Source organism: Haliotis asinina, chromosome 6, assembly GCF_037392515.1.
Source record: "Haliotis asinina isolate JCU_RB_2024 chromosome 6, JCU_Hal_asi_v2, whole genome shotgun sequence".
Classification (NCBI taxonomy): domain Eukaryota; kingdom Metazoa; phylum Mollusca; class Gastropoda; order Lepetellida; family Haliotidae; genus Haliotis; species Haliotis asinina.
The window spans coordinates 32,467,163-32,486,727 of NC_090285.1; the positions used below are offsets into that span (position 1 = coordinate 32,467,163).

General features: G+C 41.3%; 1 protein-coding gene across 2 annotated transcripts; it reads right to left on the reverse strand.

The window, feature by feature from the left end:
• Positions 1–979: 979 nt before the first annotated feature.
• Positions 980–17,708, reverse strand: LOC137287252 (con-Ins Im2-like). Of its 2 annotated transcripts, none has more exons than XM_067819483.1 (3): positions 17,446–17,708; positions 4,099–4,363; positions 980–1,436 (listed from the first exon to the last, which is right to left on the reverse strand). In XM_067819483.1, exons 1-3 carry the CDS (start codon positions 17,476–17,478, stop codon positions 1,285–1,287), a joined length of 450 nt encoding a protein of 149 aa, XP_067675584.1. In that variant the 5' UTR covers positions 17,479–17,708; the 3' UTR covers positions 980–1,284. The 2 variants fall into 2 exon arrangements, with proteins under 2 accessions (XP_067675584.1, XP_067675583.1); XM_067819482.1 differs by lacking the exon at positions 17,446–17,708 and adding an exon at positions 8,438–8,505.
• Positions 17,709–19,565: the final 1,857 nt, after the last annotated feature.

Consider the following 19,565-nt stretch of genomic DNA (forward strand, 5'->3'; position numbering starts at 1 on the left):
AACTACAACGCACTGCAACTGTAAAAATCTCCATGTATATGCCGGTCAACTTGATATTGAAGGTAAACCCGAGGTGATGAAGGTTTAAGGCGTTTTTGGTAGGACGGTTGTGATCGGAGCAAACTGGTACTGGGATTCGAACACGGATCTCTTCCTTCAAGATGGACAAAAAACAGAGAAGAACTGTACATGTAACAGGATGTGTCATAGTTGCTGTTGATAGCCTACCACTATAGTGCATCGCGTCCTGTGTGACGTGTTTACATTGCATGTCAGGAGATATGTGTAACCCAACTGACGAAATATACCGGAATTATGTAGAATAGATTAAAGCAGGTTTCAGTACTTCTTGACTGAGAGCATTCTCTTCCCACAGAGGTTACTTGTCATATCTTCCTACGAACCTCTGTTCTAATACGGCTCTTTCATGGTGCGAGTGTTCAAGATCCGTGATTGGTTGCCATCTGATTTAGTTGTGCAGTCAGCGACGTTCTTTCAAAAGTAATCATTCGTAAGGCCTCGGTAATTTCCATATGCATCGGGAAAACTAGAACCTCTTCCCCAACACGAGGCGCAAATGTTTCTTCAAGACAAAACAGATCCATGAAATGGCGATTCAATGGCGTCTCGGTCGTCCTCGTTGACAACAGACAAGCTAGCCTTTAAACTTGTGTGTCGCATCAACACAAGTTGATTACGTTAGTCACGCTGGATGTAAGAAAGGATAGAAAGAAGGGAGATACTTCCAGTTGCGATTATTTGCCGCTTGGGGATTTTATGAGAACCAGCAAATATGGGCGTACTACAACAGAGGTTCGCAGGAAGATATGACAAGTAACCTCTGTGGAAAGAGAATGGACTGAGAGATACTATTAAAATAATAGCTGACATCTTCGCATGGAATATTCATTCACAACAACCAGTTCAGGCTTGCAAAATAACAAACGCAGAATCTGTGTATTTTTATACCAACAACTTTATTAAAAATGTGACAGGACAAGACTTGTTGGTATGACGCACCTTCAGGGACTTTGGTGGCGCAAGTATGTCACGTGAACACGCATGCGCATTAGACAGGTGACTTTGGGGACGCACGACATGTCGATGACAACGACGCAGGATGGCAGTGGTAAAAGTCAATATGAGATTACTGCAAGCTGTGTCTACAGCTTCATCTGCCTAAGAACCGGGACCTTGAACTTGGATGCTGAAGGCACATGACTGCGATGTAATGGATGTTGTCATCACGTGACACTTTCACAGTATCTTTGATTGGTTGTGACGTCAGCAGTACTGCATAAGCTCAGTGAGGCTGCATCGGTTGTAGCAACACTCACATGTAATACCCTGCTCGCCAAGGCTGTTCGATCGCTTCAACAAATACGACAATGCCGTGCTCTTGTGTAGTGTTAGGTCCTTTAAGTCACTCGGCTTATCTGAAAATGACATTTGTGACAATAATATATCAGGTATATTTACGTTAATGTTAGGGGCGACAACCGAGGAGGAAACAAGTATTGTAACAGCGATAGTCTATTGCAACATACTGTTGCAATAGTTTTTTTCTCCTTGAAGTCTCATTTAAAGTCATTTCCCAAATGAATCTATAGTTTATATGAAATACAAGCTTAAGTAGTTTCAGTCTCTTTTAATAACTGACAGGAAACTTGAAACCCAGATCACGTGTGTTCAAGTAGTAACCCTACATCAGAGTGATCTGTACTTTCTGCATGTTAGCTGCTGATTTATCAACGGAAGTCATTACTAAACTGTCGATAGTCACACATACTAGTGATAGTTTTCGTTTCTACCATCTGTTAATTGGTATCAGAGACTCAGCAGTTGAAGCCCATAGATACCTCGATGCAATGTTACAGACCTATTTAATGTCTTTTCCCGTTATACATAGCAATGTTTGCTCTACAGCAATGTTGAAGCATGGGCGTTACTGTGAACTCAAGTCTGTCATTATTTCATAACAGGTCCTGGATATGAAATGACAGCATAATGTGTGAATGCGAGTTGCACATAATTATGTCAATTAAACCATCTTCCCACGTCATCAGGGCCCATTTCTAGCAGTGCCACGAAGGTTTTGATTCTCTGTTCGATTCCCAACTGGTACAATGTGTGGAGCTCATTTGCGGTGTCCCCCGCCGTGATACTGCTGGAATATTGCTAAACGCGGCATAAACCGCTCACTCGCTCACTCACACATGAGTCTGCGTTCATGTACAGGCATTGATCAAGAATCAGTATTGCGTTTAAATGAGTGCGAATTACATGAACAATGACGTTTGTCAGGGCACACATAAGTGATTGATCTGAGCTCCTTTGTCATGCAAGTGTGAAAGGACGCATTATCGATACTTTGCGGGTCTCCAAGGACAATGTCCGTACATCGATGAGACTCGTTAAGAAGGCAAACGTAACACAGATGCCGAGCTACACACCTGGCTAGATAGAAGTGATGACACGCAAAAACAATAATGCCAGTCATTTGTTTTCCTATTCTATCTCATAAAAACACCCCCAAAACCATAATAAAGAGATTTATCTCCGTACAAAGTAGTATATTAGATGAGGTGGTCTCTCCTTGAACGCCTCAGAGACGTCCTCATTTTGTTGAATCTAGTACGTGATAGGCTTTTTCATCAAGCTGACTAATGAAATACATGTACATCGTCGTGGGGACGTGATGGTATGTACGAAATTACTGCAATACTAGGGTAATACTTGCACCTATATTCAGTAAGTGTCAACATCGTAGTCTGAACTGTCACAAACATTTGCCAATATCTGGGAATTCTGTGTAATAATATTGCAAATAGTATCGTAATATTGTTTAATAACTACTGCGATACCTTCTCAAAAGTTGCACCTATTCTGAACGGTATAACAAAACTGTTTATAAGTGTCGCCAGTTGTCAGGCTCTACAAGAAAGCGAGCAATACTCAACTGGTCTTTTGGGGTGTGTTCATATCTACGGTATGATCCACACCTCAGGTGCCTGTATATACATCACATATACTCTGTACACTGCTGTAAACAACCTATGGTAAAAATATATCAACATGTTGAAAACAACCAGTTGATACCTTCTTCACTGAACAAGAGCTTATAAATGCTAATAATAGATAATATACGTCAAAGGGGTCATATTTATACAAATCACTACATGTCAGTATGCCTACCCTCAGCCTGAGGGTGTCTGTCTTCGACTGTCTGATTAAAAGAATTTTTTCTCTATCATTATGCAGTCTGTAAATCAAGTCAAGTAATTAAATCTTAGGGTTGCAGCCTCTGGCTGACTCCGAGTCGGGTTATCGCATGTCGCTGTATACATCTTCTCATGGTAATAACACGGCAGTCGTGTTTCATTACCGGTAATATTATCACCTGTTTTCCATACCTGAGAAATGGTTTCCGCGTCTATCTTATTAACGCAAGTCCGTAACGAGGCCTGCGAGAACTTGACTTTACATGTGTCATTAGGGGATGAACCTGGCGAACTGAATGTGTGTGTACACCACATGAGGAAAAATGTATTCAACATGCTTTGAATGTCTGATGCTCACAATTGTAATCACTTGCTGTTTATGTTCACAACATCGCCAGTGTATAAAGAATACACTTATGCCGTTAAGAAAATTCTTAGTTAAGAGTTACACATAAAAGTGTGGTTATAATTCTGTGAACTTTCATAAGTACGTCCTCTGTTCTCCAAACTGCTGGGAAACACTAGTTTGTCTTTAAGTTTTAATCACAATGAAATTGTTCACCAGGCGTGTTAGATATTTTAACCACGCAAAGCTCTTTCACCACATTGAAGAAAAGCACCTCTACGACAAAGGATGTGCCTTTTAACGCTCTATGGACTGCGCCGTTCTCCGTCCCCAGCCCTAGACCCATCTGAAGACCCCTATAGACCGCGCCCTTCTAGGTTAAATAGACTGTCCCCTTCTCCGCTATAGACTGCACATGTATATGCAATAGACTGTGGCCTTTGCTCTTGGCTTCGCCCTTTTCCACTCCACACTGCCCTTCTACGCTATAAAATGTGCCTTTTGTGCAACAGACAAACCCAGTCGTCTTACCTATAGTCTTTCCCTTGATAGCCTTGGTGGACCTGCGATGCCGCCTGACAAGACAGGTCAGTCTGACGACTTCCGGTAGTCTGCTTCCACAGATCCCGCCTGCTGCCGGCCCTTCCAGCCGGTCTTCCAGGTTACAGGTCTTCTCGAAGTCGGCGACGGTGGGCACGGGCTGGAGACACAACAACAGTAGCAGCAAAGTGGGACAGCGCATCACCATCACTGCACGTATTGCCCACTCCACGCTGGGAGCGGAGGGAGACACCGTCTGTAACAGGGTGAATTAGTAAACCGTTTAGGCCCCATCAGTATTACAGTGTCACAAATGACAAAGAAATGCTGAAATAAGTTTAACTGATCACCACGGCGGTGTTCCAGGCAAGTATGAACATTTTAAGAAACAAGGTAAATTTTTTAGCATTCCATTGTGTTTCTTGGTCTGACTGGAATCCCAGTCTAAGTAAACTTATCCTCCGTACTTTTCGTTACACTCCACCACTGAGTCTAACAAAACCTTATGGGAGGTCGCGTCAGGTAACCTTTGAGATTGACCAATCAGAAAACAGCTTACCAAATCGCGAAACTGCACATTCGCACATACCTTATGAATTTTTTATCTCGAAAAAATTTGTACCCGAACGATTCCGAATGCTATGTAGCGTACAATCGCTTCCGGGTGATGCACACGGCGTGCGTACTACCATGACAACGGTGAGTAAACAGTCGCTGAAAATAGTGTTTTGGGCAATATTCAAGGATGTTATCTTGCCGAAATATTAGCTAATGGTAACCATGTCAACAGAAACCCCAAAGCGTATATACTGCAGGTCAAATAATTGTGTTATATGCGGATTTTTGTTTGTGGAGAGATCCGTGCCGGTGACCTGAATACTTTGAAAGTCCCTCCGATCCCTAAATAGTAGCCGTTGTCCGACTGGTTAAATCTATTTAACCGTCTCGCATTTGATTGGACTGCTCAAAGGTTACCTGACGCGACCTTCTAATAGGTTTTGTTAGACTCAGTGGTGTAGTGCAACGAAATACACTGAGACTAAGTTTACTTAGACTGACTGGAATCCAATTCATTCAATGCTGCATTGCAGCCAATACTCTATTTTAACTATGATTAAGACTAGCATGTAAACAGAAGGTGTTACAAATCTTTTGACTGACATGGTATAGTTGTATAGTAAGGTCTTTCCTTTCCAGGCACACTTGGTGACAAATCACTGTCACTTACGGTTTTGTAAAAGTATTTCCGTGAGTTTTCTACAATACAAGTTTTCCTGGGTACCACTTCAGCTGCCCGTACAGTTGCATCGATGCCGATTTTTCACTCAGCGTCCGTATAGCACTCGGTGTAGAACATTAATCTTCAAGTTGGCAGCTTTCTCAATTCCACGTAAAAATTATATTAATAATAACAATAATAGGCATGAGGCCATTGGGGTGGTCCGTGGGGGAATGTCTCAACAAGTGGTTGCACATTTCCACTGCCACCGGAACACCATTTCCACACAGGTGAGAAGATACCAGAACACAAATGACGTCATCGATCGACCACGTGTAACAACGGCAAGACAGGGTAGAAGGATCAGGATGACCCATCTTCGCCACAAGTTTCAGACTGCAGTGATGACTGCCCGGACCATCCCAGGACTTCGCCTTATTCACCCCAACATAGTTCAACAACGTTTACGTCATCACGGGATCAGACCACGAAGCCCCGACAAGCTCGCCGTTTGTGGTTCCGAAGACCCGCAGATCCTTGTTTTGGTGGGGAAACGTTTCTACAGATGAGTCCAGGTTTAACAAGTCCCATAGTGATGGACGTCTACGTGCCTATAGCCGCGTGAGTTAACGTTATGCGCAGGTCTGTGTCTTGGTGAGGACTAGCTTTGGTGGTGGTGATGGTTCCACGATGATTTGGGGTGGAATAACAGTACACCAAAGAACTCCTTGTTTATTGTTCAGGGCAGCTTAACTGGGCTACAGGGATCAGATTGTTCGACCTGTGGCAATTCCATTTCTGCAACGTCATGGCCCTGGGTTAACAGTGCAACAGGACAATGCCAGCCGTCATACGACAAGGGTTACGTCAACGCCGTCTTCCTCATCCGCCAGATAACGTCCTTGACCTTGCAACAGAACTTGAGAGAATCTGACGTGACATCCCACAAATCCTCCTTGCACTTTTGACAGGCTCTGTGCATTGGCGCACTGCTGGTCTCAATGACTATGGTGGACATACCCGTTATTGAGCTTGTGACAAGGTCGTTTGAACCCTGGCCCGCTTTTGGACTCGTGACGTCATTGTGATGGACTTTTCAATTGAAATTCTCCCGGTCTCATAAAGTTTATGTGTATCTTTGATATTGTTATCGTACTTATAAACTGGGATAATATTTTGACAGTGCGCGGTTTCTTTATGTGGCTAGTATACGTTTATACCGATCTGTATTCCACACAAAAGTGTATGCTCAAAGCGATACATAGAAAGGTAATGGGAGTGCTACAACACATGAAACATTTGTACATAAAAATAATGAAACTTCACGATTGTTTGTTAGACACTGTAGTTTTATTTGAGTATTCTCAAGAAGGAATCAAGGGGTCGTATTAGTTCTAGTGACAGCTGGTTCCATATTATTGGAGCTCCGAAACTACAAGAGGGGAGCAAAAGTATTTTAGCTTACGTGTTGGTATGACCAATAGATACTGATCAGCTGATCGTAAGGCTCTGTAAAGACGTATAGTAATCTCATATTATCCCGAACCATACATATGGATTTGGAGCCATAATCAAGTTCCTACATCATTTTAGCGGCATTTTGCCAGCAGTACCCTCCAGTCGCTTCAGTCTACATCGATTTGTGAACATGGGAGGTTTGCCCTGACGGTATGATGTCCACGTGCATATTACTTCCGATATGTACGGTCGAACGGCACGGCCGCTAATGAGGATATCTATCATGTGTTATTGTGGTCAAACCTTTTGAAGTGAAGATATTGATGACAAGAGCATTAACTAATGTAAACGAAGAGAGTTAATTTTCTGAAATATATAACGACGTGTGCGTAATTCTAAGATCTTTAGTGTGTTCAACGACGACATAATGATATACAAATATCAGACAATATAGCCAGTTATTGACAGTGTCAATGCAGGGTCACGATATATGTCCGGAAATTGATCCACTACCTGTCAGAGTGACAGTAAGAGATGTCTATGAACGATATGTCACAGTCTTGGCAGGGATGAACACGCACATAGAGTTGTCACAGGGCCTGTAAGTCTTCCGTACTAAACTTGTCCCCGCCTCCCTTTGCGCGCTTCAACATACGAGACGGGGCCCAGCTTACAGCCGGTACCCGATTTCCTGTGGCAAGCGTTTATTCATGAGACAGAACTTTTCTTTCCAAATTGCGAGACAACCAAATATGACTTTACTAGACTGGAGCAAGTGTACAACCATGCTTGACTGTCACAGGTGTTGACAGTCGTAATAGTTGGCTAATGTGGGAATGGTTATATCGGAAATTTGTTATGCCTGCAAGGATTACTGGTTCCTACTCACAACTGACAACCATTAGAACATTCGAAAAGACATGAGACGTTGTTTGTCAGTACACAGGTACACAGGTCTGCGAAGTGTCGTCACCCACTTACGGGCCCTACATGCGGGCATAGTTTGTGATTAAACTTCGTGGACAGAAGGTTCGAACCACCCAACAATTGAGATAATTCATGCGAACGTACAACTTATATAACGTGCTGGACAACAAACTCCCCGAATGCTGTTCGTTATACTTTGATCGTGAGCAGCCGCGCCACTGCTTGGCACATTGTCTAAAGTTTGTTGTGTCCTTAACACTTCATTTTCGGTTCGAATATTTAACGTCAAACTTGGTCAGTCTAAAAGCAACCAATCAAATCAGTTGGCCGTTATTTTCTAATATCATATAATATGATGTACAGTCCAAGTAAACTTAGTCTCAGTGTATTTCGTTACACTCCACAACTGAGTCTAATGAAACCTAGTAGAAGGTCGCGTCAGGTAACCTTTGAGCGACCAATGACCGTCCAATCAAACGCGAGACGATTAAACAGATTTAACCAATCAGACAACGGCTACTATTTAGGGATCGGAGGAACTTTCAAAATATACAGGACACTGACACAGATCTCTCCACAAACAAAAATCCGCATATAACAATTATTTGACCTCCAGTATATATGCTTTGGAGTTTCTGTTGACATGGTTACCATTACCTAATATGTCCCCAAGATGACATCCTTGAATATTGCCAATAACACTATTTTCAGTGACTATTTACTCACCGTTGTCATGGTTGTATGTACGCCGTGTGCATCACCCGGAAGCGAGCGTACGCTAAATAGCATTTGGAATCGTTCGGGTACGAACCTTTTCGAAATTAAAAGTTCATAAGGGATGTGCGAATGTGCAGTTTCGCGATTTGGTAAGTTGTGTTCTGATTGGTCAATCTCAAAGGTTACCTGACGCGACCTCCCATAAGGTTTTGTTAGACTCAGTGGTGAAGTGTAACGAAAAGTACTGAGGATAAGTTTACTTAGACTGATATGATGTAATGTGACGTCACTAGGCACATTATAGTCGACTGTTTTCGATTTGAGTTACCATTCTGGTTGTCCATAAAATAAATCTAAAATTCACTTAAAATTCTTTAGAAATCCATACTGAACTCGTGATGCTTTTGTAGTGTATGACCTTAGTCAGCTGGTGAATCCCCGTACACCCGCTGTTGACACATATTACAACGTAGCATGTTTATATATAGTTTCTACATGACCAGTTATATATCCAGATACGTATTAGGTGCTTATAATGTCACAGTGATGGAGAGCAGAGGCCATCGTGTTGTTTACAGACATGGCAAATGTTAGCTGTCTACGCTAGACAGTCGAAGGTATTATTGATCGAGTAGAGAGCTATAACTGCAGGCATTTGTCTAAAATCATTGACTTTGTTTCAAATAAATTACTCTCGGCAGACTGGAGATACGTTCAACAATCGTAATAACCACAAAAACAACTTCATCAAACTCGAAACCAGCTACACAAACAACTACTTCAAACATAATACCAACTACAAAAACATCTAAATCAAACATATTGACAACAACAACAGCAAAAATAATGAATCTGAGATTCTGCTGTGTCTTTGATATCGTTCGGCGTTATTTAAAGGTTCATTATTTATAGAATCCAATAAACAATAACAACACTGTTACACATTTCTTGTGCTTTCATTCTGAAGGCCACTGAATGATGGTATCAAAACTTTCCTGGTTTTGGTTTCGGATATGTAGACACTTGGACTCGGAAATGTAGAAGGTGGGAAGACATATTCCTCGAATCGCGTGAGATCAATCATCCTATGTCATCTATCACAATAGGTAATAAAGATGTTCGCGATATTCTGCAGAGTCTAGATACATTGAAAACCACGGGGCGAGGTGGCACTGGAAACATCGTACTGAAACTGATACTAATTTCAATCTCTTTCTCAATCTCCCCAACTAATTCTAGTCTCTCTCAATCTCCCCAACTAATTCCAGTCTCTCTCAATCTCTCCAGCTAATTTCAATCTCTTTCTCAATCTCTCCAACTAATCTCAATCTCTCTCAATCTCTCCATCCAATTTCAATCTCTCAGTCTCCCCAACTAATTTCAATCTTTCTCTCTTTCTCTCTTTTTCTCTCTCTCTCTCTCCAACTAATTTCAATCTTTCTCTCTCACAATCTCTTTAATCGTAGTATTTTCTGAAGTGAGGTGTTTTCACCATGGGACACTTGAATGAACCAAGGAAGTTTTGTTCTCAGCAAAGTTGTTTAATGTTTTCCCTCGTAATAAAACGTATCCTACATCTTCGATGATTCCGCTTCATAAGATTGTTCAAACTATAGACCTGTCGCGTTAACAAGCTGTGCTGTTCAGGTTATTGAAAAATGCTTGTTTATAATAGTCTTCAGCTTTTATGAAAAATGTGTTTTTAAAAAGTCCGCAGCTTCTTCTGGGATAACAATATTTTATCTGACTTACAGTCAGAGTTTATGCTTGATGATTCTGCAGTAAATTAACTACATTGTAACTTATCTTCATAATTTCATGGCAAGTACAATAGTCCACGGAAAGGAAATCAGAGCCGTATTCTGTCAAGCCTTTGTCTCAGTGTACTTCGTTACACTCCACCACTGTGTCTAACAAAACCTAGTAGAAGGTCGCGTCAGGTAACCTTTGAGCGACCAATGACCGTCCAATCAAACGCGAGACGATTAAACAGATTTAATCAATCAGACAACGGCTACTATTTAGGGATCGGAGGGACTTTCAAAATATACAGGACACTGACACAGATCTCTCCACAAATAAAAAATGGCATATAACACAGTTATTTGACCTACAGTATATATGCTTTGGGGTTTCTGTTGACATGGTTACCATTACCTAATATTTCCGCAAGATGACATCCTTGAATATTGCCAATAACACTATTTTCACTCACCGTTGTCATGGTTGTATGTATGCCGGAAGCGAGCGTACACTAAATAGCATTTGGAATCGTTCGGGTACGAACCTTTTCGAGATAAAAAGTTCATAAGGTATGTGCGAATGTCCATTTTCGCGATTTGGTAAGCTGTTTTCTGATTGGTCAATCCCAGAGGTTACCTGACGCGACCTCTCATAAGGTTTTGTTAAACTCAGTAGTGAAGTGTAACGAAAAGTACTGAGGATAAGTTTACTTTGACTGAGCCTTTGACAAAGTTTGGCACAAATGCATTATTCTTAAACCTCATGCTTATAGGTCTCTGGGAGAACTTTTGGAGCGGTTTGAAAGTTATTTAGATAGTACAATACAGAAAGTGTAAATAAGTAGCTATAGTTCAGGTATCAAATCTGTCACAGCTTGAGTGCCTCGGGGTTCCGTTTTAGGACAGCTTCTATTCATCATTTATATTAATTACACTGTAGATGTTATAGATGGCAACATTTGCCTTTGTGCCGGTGATACATCAACATATGTTATAATAAGTGATCATATTACAGCAGCCGAAATCCTGTGAAATCACAATGGTGTGGCAAACATTTCAGAAAGTTGCAAGTTAGTTTTATTGATGTTATTATTGAGTAAAATACGATAACGACGCATTGAATAACTCAACTAATAGTAACATTTTCATCTCATTACACCAGTTATACTCAATATACCCGAAGTTGTACCTCTGCTGCAGCACATTTCGTTGCTTGGCAAAACCAACACTATCACGAACATATTCAATATTCAATCATACATGTATGAGACATAATGTATGATGTTCTCTCAATATTCTTTCTCATTATTATTCGTTTGTTCTTACATTATTTCATTCAAGTATCCAGCTATTGGAAGATGGGGTGGTGTTGATATAAATCACTAGGCTTGTTCGCCAATCCAGGTTTCAGTTTGGGGGAAATAAAAATATGTTTAAACCATGTTCCTCTTTTTAGCTCCTCAGTTTATTCTGAACCATGTAAATATGTTTATGAATGAAAGATCACAAAATGTCTCACTCACTCACAGCCTGATAGGGTACGTGGTCAGTGTGAGATACAATTTGCGCAAATACTATACACACCTTTGTTCCCATGTAAACCCATGTAAACCCATGTAACACACGTTCTACAAACCAAAGAAGGAAATAAAACAAAGAAAACTAATTTCATTTCGACCATTCGACTAATCTCAAAACACTACCACCATTACTGCTGCCGAGTACTACTACTAGTACTGCTGCTGTTGTTGTTGTTGCTGTCTTGCTTCCAGGTTGCTGCCGGTCCGTGTACGTGGACCAGACAAACCCGTGATTGAGTCACTTTCCGCACCAAGGGCTAAAATGACACGCAGTCACTAAGTGACACGGTCTGAGCACGTAGTCAGCATGGAGCGCTGACATGAATGAAGCTAAATAGACAAACAGTACAGGGTGTCAAAACGAGAAAATTATTTGAAATATCCATCTACATGTGTTTGTGTAAATAGTTCGTTTTGTTGTTGAACAATGTTTAGAAGAAAGGAAACGAGAAAAAAGATGATCACGTTAGATATATCAAATCATTTTGAGAGGTTCAAGATATGTATTCAAGTTACAGAACATTACTGTTTGCTAAGAGTAACGAGTTTTCATTAACACCATGACGAGTGTCATAGTTTCCAACAGGGAGCCTACTTTCTGTACTGACCTATGACCTCAAGGTCTTCCATCTCTTGAACCATATATCACATAACAGTACCATCCGCAGCAAAAACCGTTATCATTTGTAAAGCAGGATGACAAACATCACGACATGTTAGTGCTGGTGTCCTTACATTAGCTGTGTTGGTTATGGATCACATCTACTTTATCAATGCTTCCAGTACCATTTATCACAACTTGAGAGAATAAAATCTAGCTCTTCACTAGAGGTCGCACAAAGAACTACAATCTTGTGGCGTATCCCACATCGTACATGTGTGTCTAGTTGTCTAATGTTTTCACTCGGCAACCCATGTATGTCCAAAGACACCACCAGCGGGATAGAGTGGCCAGGCTCGCTGACCTGTTTGACAAATGTCATCTGGTCCGTACTCGATTATTAACAGACGACCACCACTGCGGCATTAAACGACAAACCAAAGAAAACAAAACCACATCGGTGGTTTTGGGTTTCGCCAGCGAGAAATGTTGCACTGCGGCTCTACTCTAGCCTTAGGCTCACACGGAAATACGTGGTGAAGTAACTAGAATACTGTCGACAAGAAACTCACTCACGAGCTTGAGCTAGTTCATTCATTCATCTGCCTCGTTTTGGTTGTACTGACTAGGTACGCACCATCTTGAATACACAATGTCCCAGTTGGCGAGAGGAAACGTTTTGGGTTGATTTGCAGTCTCTTGTGGACACAAGTGACTGAGTATGGTTTTACACCGCTTTTTTAGCACCAGAACTGGGCTTCACACATTCTACCCATGTGGGGAATCGAACCTGGATCTTCAGCGTGACGAGCGAACGCTTTAACCACTTGTCTACTGCACACGAGCTTATAGTGATTTATAAATGAAATGACAAACAGAAACAAGGGTCAGTCTATACGTATTCTGTAAGCTGAATGATTTTCCAGCTGTTCTTCTGTAATACATCTAGCAGACACGTTCCTGGTCACATCGACTCCATTGACACATGTGCACCATGTGTTGCGTCATTGAACCTACCCTTTGTGACGTAAGCTGTTACAGTGGGTCTTGTAGTGTGTCGTTGATTTCGTTCCGTTGTACACCGACGATGTGTTACTGTGCTCATGATTCCAGTCACAGGTTTAGAGCCTGCCCGTGATACATGGAGTCCAGCACAGTATAAGTGGCCTTATTATCATTTATTATTAATTCAAAACTGACCAGCGGCTCCTTTCATGATCACCAAGCACCCTTTACTGAGGTTAACCTTAACTCCCATTCTTTAACATTACACTAAGGTTACGTTAGTGACGTACTATCACCTTAGTGCTTTGTGAAAGGAATCCCCTTCTGGCAAATGAGGGTGAGTCTGTGTGTGGACGTCATATGGATTCTGCCCAATTGCAAAGTTGGGCCATAACATGATTCGGGAGGGCCACCGTTGTGATACCGTCGGGTAAATCGATGCATAATATTTTGTTCAGGTGATCTGGTCATGACTACGACAGGTGTTCAACAACGTGTACTAGGTCACGTCAATTCTCCACACACTAATACTACTGGCCGCTATCAATCTGCACTGAGCACGTTGCACGCACGTCTACCAGTGCCAATAACCTGGTCAGTGTGGTACACAGTTAGTTATACACGCTAACTCCTCGCAATTCTGGCAGCTATCATTCAGCCGGTTCACTACTACTACTATTACTACTACTGCTGCTGCTGCTGCTGCTGCAGTTTCGTCAGCTGCTGATAAGTACTGTTTGCAATTACTGCAGCTGCTGTTAGTACTATTACTGCTGCTGCTGTTAGTACTAAAAATACCCCTGAAGTGCTGTTGTTACTAATACTATCGTTGCGGCTACTACTAATAGTACTATTAGTACTAATAGTAATCTATTACTAATCTAGTACTATTAGTACTAATACTATCGTTGAACAAAATATTATGCATCGATTTACCCGACGGTATCACAACGGTGGCCCTCCCGAATCATGTTATGGCCCAACTTTGCAATTGGGCAGAATCCATATGACGTCCACACACAGACTCACCCTCATTTGCCAGAAGGGGATTCCTTTCACACAGCACTAAGGTGATAGTACGTCACTAACGTAACCTCAGTGCCATGTTAAAGAATGGGAGTTAAGGTTAACCTCAGTAAAGGGTGCTTGGTGATCATGAAAGGAGCCGCTGGTCACTTTTGAATTAATAATAAATGATAATAAGGCCACTTATACTGTGCTGGACTCTATGTATCACGGGCTACCACTACTGCTGCTGTTACTACTAATACTTTCCCTGCCGTTACTACTAATACTACTCCTGCTGTTACTACTAATACTACCGCTGCCGTTACTACTAATACTGCCCCTGCTGTTACTATTAATACTACCGCTGGTGTTACTACTAATACTACTCCTGCTGTTACTACTAATACTACCGCTGCCGTTACTACTAATACTGCCCCTGCTGTTACTATTAATACTACCGCTGCTGTTACTACTAATACTACTCCTGCTGTTACTACTAATACTACCGCTGCCGTTACTACTAATACTGCCCCTGCTGTTACTACTAATACTACCGCTGCCGTTACTACTAATACTGCCCCTGCTGTTACTATTAATACTACCGCTGCTGTTACTACTAATACTGCCCCTGCTGTTACTATTAATACTACCGCTGGTGTTACTACTAATACTACTCCTGCTGTTACTACTAATACTACCGCTGCTGTTACTACTAATACTACTCCTGCTGTTACTACTAATACTACCGCTGCCGTTACTACTAATACTGCCCCTGCTGTTACTATTAATACTACCGCTGCTGTTACTACTAATACTACTCCTGCTGTTACTACTAATACTACCGCTGCCGTTACTACTAATACTGCCCCTGCTGTTACTACTAATACTACCGCTGCTGTTACTACTAATACTGCCCCTGCTGTTACTATTAATACTACCGCTGCTGTTACTACTAATACTACTCCTGCTGTTACTACTAATACTACTCCTGCTGTTACTACTAATACTACTCCTGCTGTTACTACTAATACTACTCCTGCTGTTACTACTAATACTACCGCTGCCGTTACTACTAATACTGCCCCTGCTGTTACTATTAATACTACCGCTGGTGTTACTACTAATACTACTCCTGCTGTTACTACTAATACTACCGCTGCTGTTACTACTAATACTACCGCTGCCGTTACTACTAATACTGCCCCTGCTGTTACTATTAATACTACCGCTGCTGTTACTACTAATACTACTCCTGCTGTTACTACTAATACTACCGCTGCTGTTACTACTAATACTACTCCTGCTGTTACTACTAATACTACCGCTGCCGTTACTACTAATACTGCCCCTGCTGTTACTATTAATACTACCGCTGGTGTTACTACTAATACTACTCCTGCTGTTACTACTAATACTACCGCTGCTGTTACTACTAATACTACCGCTGCCGTTACTACTAATACTGCCCCTGCTGTTACTATTAATACTACCGCTGCTGTTACTACTAATACTACCGCTACCGCTGCTGTTACTACTAATACTACTCCTGCTGTTACTACTACTACTATCGCTGCCGTTACTACTAATACTGCCCCTGTTGTTACTATTAATACTGCCCCTGCTGTTAGTACTAATACTACCACTACCGCTGCTATTACTACCAATACTACCGCTGTTGTTACTAATAATACTGCACCTGCCGTTACTACTAGTACTACCGCTGCTGTTACTACTAATACTACCGCTGCTACGATGCTACTACTAATGCTACCACTGCTGTTATTACCACTGCTGTATTAAACTAGTGGAATAATACCATTACAATGTATTGTCGTGTTCTAAATATGAGTTCTTTAAAGGATTTCCGCCATATTTCGAGTGTGCGTTAAACAGTTACATGCAAGAGAGCGTCAAACTCCTTTCATTAATTACATGCGCATGGATTCACAACAGAACACGTGGCGTTGATAAGAAAGGCTTGACAAAGAAGCTGTGTTACACAGATACTTGAGTGGTTGCTTGTTATCAGGAGATCAATGCCAACAGTTCCATGGCACTTGTCGATAATGAGGCATGTCAAATCACGGACGCCACTAATTAAGCTCTGGACATAGATAGTAGGCGCTGTCGCTTCTACCACCTTCTGCATGCTATTTCTACTTTTGCTGACCTGTCAAATATTCTTCGTCGGTCCCTTTTCCATGACAATTGACAGAGGTTATGATGCATGTATCACATGCTTTCTAAATTAAAAATTCACACAAACTTAATTATGCAACATAAAAATTGCCATATTTACTTTCACTTTCCTGACATTCATGATATGAATGTTGTTTTGTACGCACGCCTAGACATCAGCATAGAGGTAAATTCACGCACAAATAGAGAAAGATTATATAAAATCATTTCGGTTTTACGCTGTTTGGATAAAGAAATGTATATATCCTACCCAATGTCAGCCTGAAAATATGTCTGTACACAGCCCGCTATCACAACAGCTTTTTGACCACTGCCTTTGTGTGGTGGAAGTCAGAACTATATAAATACTCTTATTAGCATTTTAGCATCACCATCTTGATAGTTAATTTATATATAGATGAAATGGGAAGATGAATTGCGAGAAACATATTAATTAAATATTTTGTATATAACAAACACGAAATAAACAGCCTACTTCCAAAACATGTGTCTAATACATATATGGACTTATTCCTAGAATTTTCAAACTTAACGACTTTAAGTTGGTATATCTATCGTTTTAATAACAGAAATAGAGTTTTCATTGAAAGTTATTAGCACACAAATTATTGAAGTGATATTAAGATTGAATAGTTGTCTTGTTAAAAAAAACCTTGCTCGATCTTTGTTTTTGGTTGTTGTTGTTTTGGTTATTTATTATTTGCATATTATAATATTACATTATTAAGTTGAAAATGTTATAAGTGAAAATTATACCTGCTGACAGTTAACAGTACTGTAGACATGTGGCCTGTAGTGATTGACATGAAGCATTAAATAAAAGTAAACATGATAGAATATCATTTTGTTTTGGTAAATGTCTCGCGCCATTGTTTTACTCACCTTATGCAGTATGTCTGTGTCCCAACACTTCATGGAGATAGATGTCCACCTAGGGAGTCTTAGAATAGGGACGAGTGACAGAATTGGCTCATTTTATAGCTGAAGTTTCATCCTGGCATCGATGGGGGAAGCCGCACAAGAAGTCTAATCTCCGCACCTGGTAACAATTGACACAGGATGTGCGTAGAGTTCTGAAGCAAGGTTGCTGGCTGTCTGGCTTGAGGCTCTTCGACAGGGCTTGTGCTGTCTGGTGTCGTCTGAACTCGCCGACAATTGTCACCTGTGTGTGGCAGGTATAATGAGTACTAGTAGTCACCGACAACCCACGCAAGCCGCAACCTCGCCCACACGCGTTGATGAGTCTCCTCGTTCTTTACAAGAAAAGTGCCAGTTAGTAAATATATATGTTCTCAGAGATGGTCGGCTGTTGCTTCAGGCAAAACTCGGCAGGAATCTTTTGTGAAGAATGTAAATACGACTGTTTTTGAACGGAACACTGTGGAAACGGTTCAATAATTAGTATATTTCACATATGTATGGGAACTGAAGTTTTTTTCTAAGATTATAGAAAGTTGATTCAATACATGTACTTTTTCATCTCGTTAAGGTCAACATTGTCGGACAGTTATTACTGTTCCTCAGTCGGAACCGAAGGAGTTTCAGTCAATACTTGCATCTGGAAATGATTAACCCGAAGAGGACATGGCAACACATGACGTATGGGGGAATTAAAGACAAATACCGGGCGCCTGCTGGGGAGGGTAGTTGATTATTACGAAGATTGAATGACAGGAGAACAAAGCTTGTACATATCTGAGTAAAACATTTCCTGTAGCAGTTATAAAGCTTACAACTTTTCAACGTGTACATGATGACGTTTCGGTATCGATCTCTATACTGTTATCCAGACTGATATTAAAGCCGTTGTAATATATATAATTGGTACTTTGCCACTACCCAGCTTCTAAAAATGTCTATCAAGTAACTCATGATGTAATGCTAAAATGAAAAACGCCCAGCCAATAAAAGCTGAAAATGACATCACGTTCAAGGGGCGTCAAGATAAGCAGTACAGTATGGGCATGTGGATGTCCGCTTGTCTCGTAAAGCTATCGAATAACCATGTTCAGTAAAATTCTTCATTCTTGGTGGTAAGTTATTTTTCGCCGCATGCTTGTCGTAACAGACGACTAACGGGATCGGATGGTCAGGCTCGCTGGCTTGGTTGACACATGTTATCGGTTACCAGTTGCGCAGATTGATGCTCATGCTGTTGATCACTATCACTGAATTGTCTGGTCCAGACTACATTATTCACAGACCGCCGCCATACCGCTGGAATATTGTTGAGTGCGGCATAAAAGTAAAGCATCCAACAGATGGTCAGGCTATGTAGATTCTGTATGAGTGACGTGATTAAAGCTACCTGGTTACACTTTTGTCGTTAGGGACTATCGTCCACGGTGACTGACACACTGACTGACCACGCCGAGAGCGAGCCCGCGTGGGGATATTGTGGAGGAAATCTTCTGTGGGGCTTCGCATGTGAGGGGACATATCAAACATAGGCCCATCAGACTACGACTAAAGGTGGATTTCAAATGTAAATATAACCATGGGATATATGCGTTAAGGTGTCATGTATCCGTCTTACTGGGGTGTATAAAACTAAGGTATTGTCTACATAATCACTGGCTGCTGCATTGTTGTGTGCACAGTGTGGGATTTTAACGACCGCAGTTAATACCAAGCGGTGCGGTAGCCCAGATGTTAAAGCGCTCACTCGTGACACCGAACACCTGGGTTCGATTCCCAACATGGTTAGAATGTGTGAAGCCAATTTCTGGCGTCGTGATCTTGCTGGAGTATTGCTAACACCAAAATCACTAATACCAACATACTGTACCGGAGAGTATGGTCTAAATGTATCTCAAAAGAGGCTAAAAGGACAAGAAAGCGTAAGACCTAAAAGATCGCTTATTCTTTCCTAAACATTGTTACATCATATTAGCTATACCCTTTCCTACAATTAGCTATGGTTCATGAGTCTCCGATATTTACCATGACTGTTTGTGGGAAAGACAATGTTCTGGGGAAATTATAAACAGGCAGGCACATTC